The following is a 13,192-nucleotide window of genomic DNA, read 5'->3' as shown; positions in this document are numbered from 1 at the left end:
TTCGCGGTATGTCTTATGATCACGGTCTGTGCCCTGAATATCCAGCGGCATAATTCCTGGCAGCGCGAGCCAGTTACTATACTCGCGCTGCCACTAACTTATAGTAACTGGCTCGCGCTGCCAGTAATTATGCCGCGGGATATTCAGGGCACAGACCGTAATCATAAGACATACCGCAAATAGAAAATAGAATTTAGAAAATAGACATTGCATGTGAATGAAGCCTTAATGTAGTAACAGAAATGTGTCCAAAGGTCTTGGATGTAACGGGTGATGACCAAATAGGATTGATTTAAAAGATGCTGTTATAATTGAACTAGGGTGCTGTGTCCTGATATATGTTTATACCCAGAGGTGTTATACGTTTTATTTAGTTTTAGGGGTATTTTTTGTAAAGTAAAATGTGAATACTTTCTCCCACTCTCAGTATGTACATATGTCAAATAATACACTGCCACCCTCTTACAATATATGCCGATGCTCTTAGTGTTCTGGCATATGCTGTTAAAGTGACAGTGTTTTATCTCACACTTATCAAATACCCCCCCCCCCAGTAAACCCCCTTACTTGAGAATATAAGTAAAAAGGGCTCCAGATCATGTATCCATATTTTATGTATCTCACAAGAAAATTGTGTAATACCCATTCGACTGTAATTTTTTCATGTTATATTTATATCATGGTGGATATCAAGAACATAACACCCAGATATGGTATAAATAGTATTTGTGCATATCACACATGAATGCCATATATCCATATTGTTTGACTCTTGTTCTTGACATCAGCTATGGTATAATTCAGGTTCACTGCTCGTCAGAGAGCTGTATGTGACATCCACTCGTGATTCGCACTGGTGCACACGTGCATACACCTTCTTGACTCGTGGCGTAACTTGGGCAACTGTTACATTTTCCAGGGTCGTCTAGTGTGGTTTAGCGCCGGGTCAGGGTACCCAGTACCAGGGGAAGTGACTGACTACGATCCTACAAATCACATTATTACTGTCAGGACTTCATCAAAGACCGGAACTGTGAGTAGATTCTATCCCTGTAAATAGATTTAAAAACTTGGGATATTTAAAGTTTAGTCTACCTTTGCTACGTGTAACAAGCAGACCTCATTCAACTTAAAAACTGTTTTGGTCACATATGCTGTATGTAACTAGCAGTCTATGGCTTACAAAGGTGACAGCTTGCAGAATGTCAGTGGTTCTTACATGGGTGTACAGGACTACAATAGTGTGTGAGGCTGCTACTGGGCCATGTTCAGAAATGTATCCACATGTAATGGAACTGACATAACTTGTACACAGCTGACTTGACATGGAACAATGCCACATTGGAGACACACTGAATATGTGAATGTTACACCTAAGTTATCTAACCTGGCTTGTACCAATAACAGGCCTACCCAACTACTAGACACAGCACTGAAGGAGCCAGAATTCACTGGTAGATCGGATCGCTTCTGTTTTTTTGGTGTATATCACTATGCATTTCATAGTACTTATCATACCCCTGGATAAATTTTGTACAACGACTGCAAGCTCTACCTTCATCTGCAGAATCATCCTTATCACATCACGTACCAGGCAAGAGGGTGCTGCTTCTAACTTATAAGCACCTACTGATACACACCTTGAAAACAGGTAGCGCAATCCAATCTACGGTGAATACTGGATCATTTGGTGCTGTGTCTGGTAGTTGGGTAGACCTGAATAACTTTTACCTGATTCTTATACCAATTTCTATCTAGTCCTAGTACCAATTTTTACATATTTCTAGTATTTTCCTGTTTGGCTTCTTAAAACCTTTTCTTACTGGTTTAGTAAATATGTGGTAAATTGTAGATTAAAAAAGAAGACTATTAGCAAGATTAGTTGAGTGAAAAAGACTGTTAATGTTTACACCTGTGTGGTATTAATATGTTTTTTTACAAGATACAGGGAATTTTAAAGGCAGATGGTGTGCATCAGACCATCGTATGCAACTAAAATATTTTCCTGGAAATTTTAGCAATTTTCTCTTTGAAACCTAAGTATACCCAATTATATCCCAAATTGTTGAGAAAATGACAAACTTATTTTTATGGTGTTTAACATTTAATATCTTAATCTTTACCATTATGTCAGTAAAATTCTCCATTACAAGGCATGCTCAAAATAAGAAACTTGTAACTAGCAAAAATGGTTTATAGATTGTAACTTTGTTTAGTATTTGTATATGGTATACCTTGATGATTAGAGGAAGTATTGAAATTTACAGAAAAATTATATTTTTTCTATGTAAAAGTCAAACACTTATTGCATGACTTAAAAGGAGCCATCATTTAACCTGGCCTTATTAATATTCTATCAGGAAAAATGACATTATGTATATCATAGTTTTCACTACCAGCATTAGAGCACTTGATCTCAAGATAGATTGGATATAATGTGAATCGTCTGAGATAACCAAAATCAAGGCAGTGGGTACAAAGACTTGAAAATGTGAGAGAGTCTGTGAGGTGGGGTTAACTTTTCAGCGATAAGGATGTAGCTTTGTGCATCAGAATGTTGTCCTAGAAAGCGATACCAAAGTGACATGCAAAAAAGGTTGAATTTGCAGTTGGACAGAAATTAAAACAACCAGAAAAATATTTGTGGATAAATTTTATCAGATTGTATTTATAGTCACATTGTATTCACTAGCCAGCCATTAGTTCTTACCCTAGTCTCTGTCAATTCCTGCTAGATCTCCCTTGATTTTGTCTGAAGTTGCAAGACTCTGAGCTACCTAAGGTGATTCACATTAGATAAAGCTGTTTGTTATATATTTATTGTCAATACTCATGTTTCATGCAGTTTATATGTTAGCTTGCATGTCTTCATGTAGTTTTTTTGTCTATGATTATATTACCACGCTTTACTCTTTGCCAGCCAGCAACTGATACTGTAGATCCATTTTGTCCAGGTGTGCTCTGGTACAAAGTACCTACAGAAATCCAAACATTTTTTGTCAAACTTTTGCCAACGAATATTGATAAAATTTTTTCTATTGATAGGAGGAGGTGTTTCAAGTGTCAGGGACCACAATGGCTGCCGTTGAACCAAGAGAAGAACTGGGGGAGGAGGGGGTAGATGATATGATTACATTAAAGTAAGTCTACTGATACCTCTTACAGATGGGTATCTGGCTTTGTATTTCATATAACACATTTGACAGAAGTATTCTCTCTCCAGAAGGTTAATTTCTATCTTATATATTAGGCAGTAAACTTTTAACAATTTGTAGTGACCATTATTGGACCAGTCGTAATTAATACATATTCACTAGATTCAGGTTTAACTGGATTTACAGGGGCGGATTTAGGCCGTCTTCTGGGTCTTCTGGAAGACGGTCAGATTTTCAAGTTTACATTGTCAGCCATCTAATGTTTTCTGTCGGAAGACGGTCAAAAATGGAAGATGGATCAACAAAGATAATTTGGAAGACTGTCAGAAAATATCTCTGGATCCGCCCCTGATTTATGTTATTTATTTATTTATTTATTTTTTGTTTCCTTTCTTCTTACCAGTTGTTATTCACAGTTTTCTTTTGTCAGCAGATTTGGTTACTATTCTAAAATATAATTCCTTTGGCCCATTAAAATGTGAGCAACATTTCAGATATTGATGTATTGAGGAACTATAGCAGTAGGAAAATGATGTGGAAACCATAGGTTGCTCCAGTATGCTCAATACATAGTTTTAGGGTGGAGCTTTTTTGTTTTGAGAATCGTGGGGACAATATAATAGTACTCCTGGAGTTGTATATTTTTGTCACATACTATGGCTACTAATTTTTGGCTGTAAGGCTTCGTTCACATGCAATGTCTATTTTCTAAATTCTATTTTCTATTCGCGCTATCTTATGATCACGGTCTGTGCCCTGAATATCCTGCGGCGTAATTACTGGCAGCGCGAGCCAGTTACTTATAGTAACTTATAGTAACTGGCTCGCGCTGCCAGTAATTACGCCGCGGGATATTCAGGGCACAGATAGTGATCATAAGACATACCGCAAATAGAAAATAGAATTTAGAAAATAGACATTGCATGTGAATGAAGCCTAACTTTCCAATTAAGATACAGCAAGCCAGTTATTTCACTCACCTTCATTGTCTTGATGTTGAAATATACCTTGTGAAAATTTTATAAATCTTCATAATAGATTGAAATATGCTGTAATCAAAAGAACTCTTGAAGAAAAAATTCACCTGATAAGTGGCTTTTTATCTAAAAGGAAAAAGTTACTGAAAATCCTTAAGTGCCATTGTGTGTATTTTCTGATATCTATAGATGTGATATTCGTGCCCTAGGGTCAGAAGCTAATGCAATACTTGTAAACAATAAAGCTAATCAAATGCAAATGATCATGTTTACCAAGTACGCTAAGAGTGTTTTTACTTCCTTTTTCGTTCCCACTGGTTGATTATAGTTCTTCTATACAGTAGTTAAGAGGAAGTAACTGAAAACTTCTGCTGAATGGTTATACATTATTGACTAAAACATCTGTGACATTCTTTGTTGCAAGAAAGATAAATAAATAACAGAATCAACAGAAGGTGCAAAAAATTGTAATTAAAATATATTTGAAACAGATAAAGTCAGGCATATGCTCACAAAAAGGTTAAGTTAACATACAACACAAAAATGTTTTCCTACTGGTCAAATTGGTATCGGCCAATTTATGCATTAAGGGGAGCTGACTCCTGAGTGAGCTACAGTTTTGGTGCAGTTCCATATATTTACTTAGAATGTGTGCTTATTAATCTTTTTGTTGGTTAAGATTGATTAATTGTACTTGAGAGAATAGGCAGTTTGCAAATTACTATTACATGTATGTAATCATTAGTTTGACTGATAAACTACCATTACCATTACATGTTCAAAAGGAATTTTTAATTGTATTGAGTAGTGCAGGGCTTAGCATGAAATGATAACTCATTTTATAATGTCTTATTAGTTGTCATAGATTTTAATTGAATAGTAGATTTAAATTCAATATTTTAATTTTAATTTTAGTGACCTGAATGAGGGATCATTACTGTGGAACTTGAAGATCAGATATGAGAGGGAACAGATATATGTAAGTTGTTTAGTAGTTGAATTCTTCAAATAGGTAACAGTAGATTTCCCAGTGTATCAACTGCCCAAAATTATATAAGAAAAAAGAAGTAAATGAATATTATTAGAGCCATATGACATTGATTTGATTTTACATTCACTGATACATGAAAGATGGTCACTTGAAATATATAATCATAACTAGGAAATCATAAAAATAAGTCATTAAAATATATAGAATAATGCTTAAGATGTACCCATTCAACATAAATGAAAATTCACCATAACATATTTTGCATTAATCTGCAGACCTATGTGGGCAGTATACTGGTTGCTGTGAACCCATACAAGATGTTTGATATGTATGGTCTGGACAAAGTTAAACAGTATGAAGGACAAGTCATGGGAACTCTGCCTCCGTAAGTAGTAGTCTTTAAGAATATTCTTTAATTAGCTATTTTTTATTTCTAAGACTTGTTTTGAAGGACTTACAATGATTGTTTTCACTAAATTAGGTTAAAACTTGTTTTGGTAATAAGAATAACTTGTTGTGATGAACAGAATTGTTTAAACAATATTAGTAATTTCTGTTATTTATAATACAATATATAAATTTACTAGATTGTAATTTTTGTGTGGGCACAAGTGTGCTTGTAAAGATCTATGAATTCATTGAAATAATTGTTTGGAGTAAGTTTTTTCTTTTCTTTGCCAGAACTGAGTATTTTTTCTCACTGAAACAGGATTAGAATGTTCGTTTATAAATTGCCCAGACGAAGAGTGTCACTGCCAGTGTTGCCTAACTCTACAGGGTGCTCTCTCTGTTTCAGACATTTGTTTGCCATTGGAAGTGCATGCTACAGCAAGATGATCAAGGATGAGCAGAATCAGGTGGTAGTTATCAGGTAAGAATGTCTAAAAATATTTTACTCTATTATCAACATGTAATACAGCCAATAATAATAATAATAATAATGCATTCTTCAAAATTGCTATTTTATAATAATAGTAATAATGTGTATTCTGCCAGTGACAGGGTTCCCAAGACTTACAAGTTTTTATAATAATAAGCCATATATAGTTGTTGTTATTAACAGACTAGCTGACTTCTAATATAGGAGAGACATTAAAGTTTGACAGATATCAGTTGGGCTGTATTGGTAGAAAATGGTGGGTGGGGAAGGGAAGTTAGCATTATGTGTGTAAATCAAAAGTTTTAAAGGAACTAAAGCAATTTAGTGATCTAAATTTCCAGATGTTGATCTGTATCTGGAATTGTGTAGGCTGGCTGAGTCATGATGAATGCATAATTAACCCAGAAACATCCATTTTAAGGGGTTTAAAAAGCACTCTGGATTTTTACCTGGTCAAGCTTGAGCAATTTACTTTGTTATAGGCCTGATCCAGTGAATAGCATTGTGTTTTGCTTGAACGCTCTGGTTCTGAAATAATAATAGAGTGCACATTGGGCAACGTGGGCTGCACATAGAATTAAAAGTTATTATGTTGGGAAGTTTTATAGAGGGATATGTTTGTGTGTAGTCTTGTGTAATTGGCCTTCAACCCTAAGAGGTGAGATGACATTTTGTTGAGATGGATTTTGCATCCTCAATGTATCCATATATAGTATTGTCAATTTCTCAGTCTAAAAATTATGCATAAAAAACCCAGAAAATATTATTCTCTTTATAGTTATTGTAGTTTGACCGATGAATTAACAGCCACATTGTTTTTAACATGAGAATAAATTCACTGACAAGCACTCTGTTTTTGAAGACAGTTGATATGTAGCAACTTGGGACTGAGAATGAATAAGTCTCCACATTCAGTTCAGTGGGCAGAAGCACATTGTTAAAGAATCATAAACTTTGTCAAGCTTGTGTATGATAATGGTTCAGTTCAAAGTGGTGCAAGGCACAGGGCCGTGTCTATCTGTGTTCTCTTACTGTAGAGTATCAATAGTTAAGACCCACCTGATGCTCAAAGTGTCGTTTCATGATGGCATTTTTTATAAAGGATCCCAGGCAATTCTTTTCCATCAAAGTCATCTGCGAGACAGTGAGACGAGGCAAAAAGTTTCAGAGCTCATGTTTCAAAATTGATCCTATATTTCAGCAAGCTTACCTTTTGGGCTGTGTATTGTCATCTTTAGTATGATGTTGTTTTTAATAAAGAAAACAGCCTAAGCTTGATGTCTTATTTGTGATCTGTGGTTTTTTGGGTTATTTTGTGTCAGAGCTGTACAATAGCAGTAGGTTGCTAAAGTGTGAATAAATTTAATGCATAGATTTTTTTGGTTAATGGCAACATGAATCCCCTTACACAGATAAAGATGTGATAAATACAGGTGCAAGCTGGATTGCAAATTAAATTCTTATATGAAAAATGATCACTATGCTTTGCATTTGAAACTTTCTTGTAACAGCTACATGTAGATTTAATGTAAACAGCTCTCCAATTAGCACAAAGTGCGTGCGGTTTTATTTACCCGTTTTTGTTTGCATTCTTATTTCTACCTGTCTATTTATCTTCAGACATTCTGCAGTTGTTAGACAGAAAACATGTAAACATGCCTGATAGGGTGTGTAGGTCATCCACCCAGTTTAAGGTTCACTTTCAAACTTGACCTGAAAATGCTTTTTTGATGAAATTTTGATGAACTAACTTTGAAAACTTTAAAGTGATCACATAAAGAACGAATGTTCAAATACATAGTATAGATATATTGATTAATATAGAAAAGAATTAAGGTAAAGCTTTTTTTAAAGAAAAAGGAGAATTAAGTACTTTGATTACTTTTATGGATGTCACATACCTCTGGATGTAGCAGGCCTTAGGACCAAAGTTCTTCAAAGAAAGTTTTTTAAAGTAAATTATGACTATGAAAATCCTGTATATTGTTCAAGTAAATTAATATTTGACATGTATTATTACAGTGGTGAATCTGGAGCAGGGAAGACAGAAAGTTTTAAACTGTTGATGCAGTACCTGGCTGCTGTGAATAGGTCAGGCAATAACCTTATCACAGAGCAGATACTGGAAGCCACACCCATTCTTGAAGCATTTGGCAATGCCAAGACGATACGCAATGACAACTCTAGCAGATTTGGAAAATACGTGGAGGTTTATTTCAGTGTGTAAGTGATAAGACTTAGTTTCTCTAATGAACATAGTTTAAATTTAATGAAATTTTCATTCAGGAGAACAGACCATTGCTAGAATTGCCAATCAAACAGCTTCTTGTTTTTTTTTTCTATACAGTGGAAAAATTAATGGTGCCAGAACATCAGAATATCTCTTAGAAAAATCAAGAATTGTTACTCAGGTAAGTCTTACTTTATTTTCAGTCCATCACCAAACTTCACATCTAAAACTTGTGAATGAGTGTAAGGTCTGAATTAATGTCAAAAGTTAGATTAATTAGCAGTGGCTCTTCATTTTCATTATAATAATAATAATAATAATAATAATAATAATAATAATAATAATAATAATAATAATAATAATAATTATTATATTTATTTCTTAAAAACTGCACTGCACTACTGTCTCAGTGCTGTTTACATATAAAATTATCAGAATTAATAGTAATTTTATAAATAAAAGCTGAGGTGAATAAAACAATTAAAATGATTAGTGCAGGATATAATAGTTATAGTCTAAAACTAAAAAATTTTTCTGATAAAATGAGAAAATATAAAATTTTAAGTATTTAATTTTAATTGAAGTTCTGTGCAAATAAGAATGTTTTCAAATTTTAGGCTGAAAATGAGCGTAACTACCATGTGTTCTATGAGCTGTTGGCAGGACTACCAAGTGGTGACAGAGAGAAATATGGGCTGCAGAAAGCCAACAAATACTTTTACTTAAACCAGGTAATATAATCTCAGCACATGTATCTAGTTTTTAGGAAATGTTGTGTTTTGGTTTATGTTTTTTTTAAATAATCCTTTTTATGATTAAGAACATACAATATCATCAGAATATTATATAGTTGCTTCATTTTGTATAGAATATATTTCAAAGGTATTTTATTATATTTTATTTATATTGTATTTTATTGAATACATTATATTATAGTTTATTATACTAAAATATAATTTAGCAAATTTAGTTTTCAGATATGTAAACATATGCCATTTATTATCATATGAATATTAATATTTGTAGGGAGGGAGCTGTGTCATTGATGGAAAAAATGATTATGAGGATTTTAAGAGTCTGTTACAAGCCTTTGAAGTGCTAGGCTTCACCAAGCAGGAGCAGGATAGCATCATCAAAATCCTGGCATCAGTTTTACACTTGGGAAATGTCTACTTTGAAAAGAAACAGGTTGGTGGAATTAGTTTTTAAGTGTTGGTCATGTTTTCAAAATTAAAAATGTCATAAATAATAAGATAAGTCTTTGATTTTCACATTATTTTCACCCAGGTAAATGACCAGGACACTGTGGACATTGGCAGTGACGCGGAGGTCAAGTGGGTGTCTCATCTCCTGCAGCTGTCTCCAACATGGCTCAAGGAAGCACTCACCATGAAGGTCACGGTAAGTTGACCTTATAGCAGACAGTGGCTTGGCCTTGATCCACCTTTGACCTGTAGATTAAATTGAAAAAGTGAGAAACATTTTTTTATTGATACAGTAAGGGACTTATTAGAAAATGCCCAAAATTAAGTTTCTCTTGACCCTAAAGACAATGTTGTTTTCCTTGAAAGCTGCTTATTATGAATTATTATAGAAAAATATTGCTCTTGTGTATTTTAAAGCTATATTTGATGCTTTAATTTCAGACTGCACGACAGGAGAGATTACTTACACCATTTAACATTGACCAAGCATTGGATGCAAGGTATAGCTTTATATAATTTATTGTATATGTTTACTACATGCATTTATAGGGACCAATATGACAACATTCTTGAAAGTCTTGGTCACGGTAAAGATTAAATACAGTTGAGAAATTCTTAGAATTATATTTGCAGTTTTATTTAAAATTTTTAATTCATGGTCTTTTTTTAGAAATTTTTTGTACAATATTTGATTTTCTGCACTTAAAATTTTGTCATTTATACTTATCAGTTTAAAGTGTAACTTTTAGTGACATGAATTTTTCAGTAAAGGTCAGTGTGGTTTTGTAGACTAATGAAGATTGTGCTTGTTTCAGAGATGGCATTGCTAAGGCTCTGTACTCTGCCCTCTTCACCTGGCTGGTGGACAGAATCAACCATACTGTCCACAAGAAACAAGGGAAGGGAAAGAAGCACACTTCTATTGCAATACTGGACATCTTTGGTTTTGAGGTACTTATTTCTTTGTTTTAGGCCCCAGAGTAGACTTAACAAGAACTTGAACTTAAGTTAGAAAGAAAGCTGAATCAAATAATTTTTCTTGTAGTCAGCTAACACAGGGATTTAGCCTTCATTGCCAAACTAAACCAAATAATGATTTTTCAACTTTATAGGATTTCAAGGTGAATGGTTTTGAGCAGCTTTGCATTAACTATGCCAATGAGACTCTCCAGTACTATTTCAACCAGCATATCTTCAAACTGGAGCAGCAGGAATATGCCAAGGAGAGAATACAGTGGGAGAGCATTACCTTCACAGATAACCAGCCTGCCATTGACATGATTGCCAGGAAACCCATTGGAATCCTGCATCTTCTGGATGACGAGAGCCATTTCCCAAAGGTGTGTAAAAGTTGACAGCCAAATTATGTTAGAGAATGGGTTACTTGAACTTGTTGGAAAAAAGAATTAAAAAATTTGTAATTATAAATTTTATTTTATTTTTTTTCATGATCATGTTATGCTTTTATTGTCGTAAGCAGATTTCATGGATGGGAAAAATTATTATGATGATATATTAGTTAATTTTCATAGCTTGGTTATCTAATATACACAATGCATGGTGACCGTTGTATAAATTTTCAAAACCATAAATAGATTATCACTTTAGAACTATTCACTCTGAGAAAAGCAAGGTTTATCCATTTCAAGTGGCAAAAAAAAAAAAAAGAAAAAAAAAGGCAAAATCCATTCATGATTTTAAGATATATATCTAATATATATTTTGTTTCTGTTTACCAGGGAACAGATCAGTCTTTTCTTGAGAAATGCCACTACACTCATGCAGACAATGAGCTGTACTCCAAGCCAAGGCTTTCCAGCCCTGTGTTCTCTATACGACACTTTGCTGGCAAAGTCACATATGATGTATGTATACAGTTATGAAAGCACAGTGAAGAGGCTTGTGCCTGTCCTCTGATTCAAAGTGTTTTTAACCAAGTTGTGATTTTTTTTGTATTTGTTCCTGTCATATGTATGTACAATATGTACTTATAGGAAACAAAATATTTTTGATACTGAATGTCTTATTTTTAGTTGCTAGATTTGTAGTTTATGAAAGAAAATGTTTTCTTAAATTTGTTGTTATGGTTTAATACAGGTGCGGAACTTTTTGGAGAAGAACAAGGACACACTTAGAAATGATGCAGTCACATTGTTGACTACCAGCAAAATGGAGGTGGGTCAATAATGCTAGAAAAACAGGCTTGGAAATGCATATTTGTAAAGCAAAATATCTGAACTTGCCTGTAGCATTACAAACTCCAAACAAAAGAAATTATATTCATGGCAAAAAAGATCAAGTCTCCATTTTACCTCTTTTGCTATTTTATATTCCATTTATGTAATCAACTCCAAAATGATGACATAAAATAATGAAAACAATATATTATCCACAGAATATTAACATCAACAGTTAGATTATGTCCCTTGCAGTTCTTTGGAAATGCCTTATCATGATTTCTTTTCTTCTAATCAGTTGATTTCAGAAATGTTCAAGCAGTTAAGAGACAAGTTTATTTCCAAGCAAGTCAACCAGCACAATGGCCGCTACATTGCCATGAAGCCCAGAACCCCCACTGTGGCAGCCAGCTTCCATGAATCCCTGACAAACCTCATTGACAAGATGTCCAAGTAAGTTGATCAATAAAAACTTTCCTCAACACACATACAGCATCATATTATATAATATCGGAGTTATACCTTGTAAAGTTGGAATCAATGATTGTGAATTAGTGATGCTATTTCTATAAGGCAAATGTAATGCATACTCTGCCTTTTCAATATCAGTCATTCAGATGTCTGAAGACAATTAGTGTATTGGAATTTTTTGTCTTATGTCTTTAATTTCATGGAATTTGTTGACTTATAGAGCTGTCTCAAAACTTCTTTGTTATGAGCAGCAGTTCAAACAGGTAATAAAAGTCACTGTGGTGTTTTCAGCATGTATGATGCATGATTCATGATAATGACAGAGTGTATATTTTGGTGTTTTTCATTCACAAAATTTCTTAGAATTTGACAACTGTGTCATTCTCAATTTTTTTCACTTAAATGCATGTGTTACAGATTGCATTTCAGCTTTTTTGCCATTAAGTATTTTATGCATTCATTCACTATAAATTATTTCACTTAAAAGGCTGACTACACTACAGCATGTGAGGCATGTTTTTCTGAGTATTGTTGTTTAAATGTTGTTTTCAACAAACACAGTAAGGTCATGAATAAAGCAACACGGAAATATGGACAAAAGTGTGCTTTTTTGTGTAACCTTGTTCTTATTAAAGTTCATTAAGTTAGCTAGACTATTAGAAAGATGACTATATAGGTGTATAAAGATGATTTTATTTAAAATTATTTTTTAGATCAGCATCACATGAAGCTGTACCAGATTCAACATATATGTTTCACTTTTTATTTTATTCAGAAAAGTAGTCATATATATTATATACTTTTTTCACTTTTTTCCAGAGCTATATTTAACAATAGTCCTATACACTTGTTTGTGGCACAACAACCTCTATATGTTATATTTAAACCAGGTGCAATCCATTCTTCATACGTTGCATCAAACCAAACAATACCAAGGCTGCCATGCAGTTTGACATCCCGGTGGTACTGTCCCAGCTGAGGTACACGGGCATGCTGGAGACCATTCGCATTCGCAAGCTGGGTTATCCTGCACGCATGCGCTTCTCCATGTTCTATGAAAGGTAAATTTATTTAAATAAAGACTCTCACTTTCATTTCACAGTTTT

At 33.8% G+C, this 13,192-nt stretch overlaps 1 protein-coding gene across 13 annotated transcripts in view; it reads left to right on the top strand.

Annotated features, from left to right (window-relative positions):
* Positions 1 to 13,192, top strand: part of LOC106180800 (unconventional myosin-XV-like) — a 60,759-nt gene that overhangs the window by 21,256 nt on the left and 26,311 nt on the right. For 12 of the 13 annotated variants that reach the window (XR_015333162.1, XR_015333161.1, XM_087006448.1 and 9 more), the window contains exons 2-18: positions 920 to 1,033; positions 3,046 to 3,140; positions 5,048 to 5,111; positions 5,399 to 5,508; positions 5,920 to 5,994; positions 8,026 to 8,226; positions 8,351 to 8,414; positions 8,851 to 8,964; positions 9,260 to 9,421; positions 9,521 to 9,634; positions 9,880 to 9,938; positions 10,254 to 10,389; positions 10,551 to 10,778; positions 11,178 to 11,303; positions 11,536 to 11,613; positions 11,914 to 12,068; positions 12,977 to 13,147. Coding sequence is in view for 11 of the 13 variants with exons in the window: in XM_087006441.1 (XP_086862567.1) it covers positions 920 to 1,033; positions 3,046 to 3,140; positions 5,048 to 5,111; positions 5,399 to 5,508; positions 5,920 to 5,994; positions 8,026 to 8,226; positions 8,351 to 8,414; positions 8,851 to 8,964; positions 9,260 to 9,421; positions 9,521 to 9,634; positions 9,880 to 9,938; positions 10,254 to 10,389; positions 10,551 to 10,778; positions 11,178 to 11,303; positions 11,536 to 11,613; positions 11,914 to 12,068; positions 12,977 to 13,147 (2,066 nt within the window). In the remaining 2 variants the exon portion in view is untranslated. The remainder of the gene's footprint in view (positions 1 to 919; positions 1,034 to 3,045; positions 3,141 to 5,047; positions 5,112 to 5,398; positions 5,509 to 5,919; positions 5,995 to 8,025; positions 8,227 to 8,350; positions 8,415 to 8,850; positions 8,965 to 9,259; positions 9,422 to 9,520; positions 9,635 to 9,879; positions 9,939 to 10,253; positions 10,390 to 10,550; positions 10,779 to 11,177; positions 11,304 to 11,535; positions 11,614 to 11,913; positions 12,069 to 12,976; positions 13,148 to 13,192) is intronic. The other variant, XM_087006450.1, reaches the window with a different exon arrangement.

Source organism: Lingula anatina, chromosome 2 (genome assembly GCF_051362555.1).
Source record: "Lingula anatina isolate TDL-2025a chromosome 2, LinAna3.0, whole genome shotgun sequence".
Lineage (NCBI taxonomy): Eukaryota > Metazoa > Brachiopoda > Lingulata > Lingulida > Lingulidae > Lingula > Lingula anatina.
This window is presented reverse-complemented; position numbering and strand designations above follow the sequence as displayed.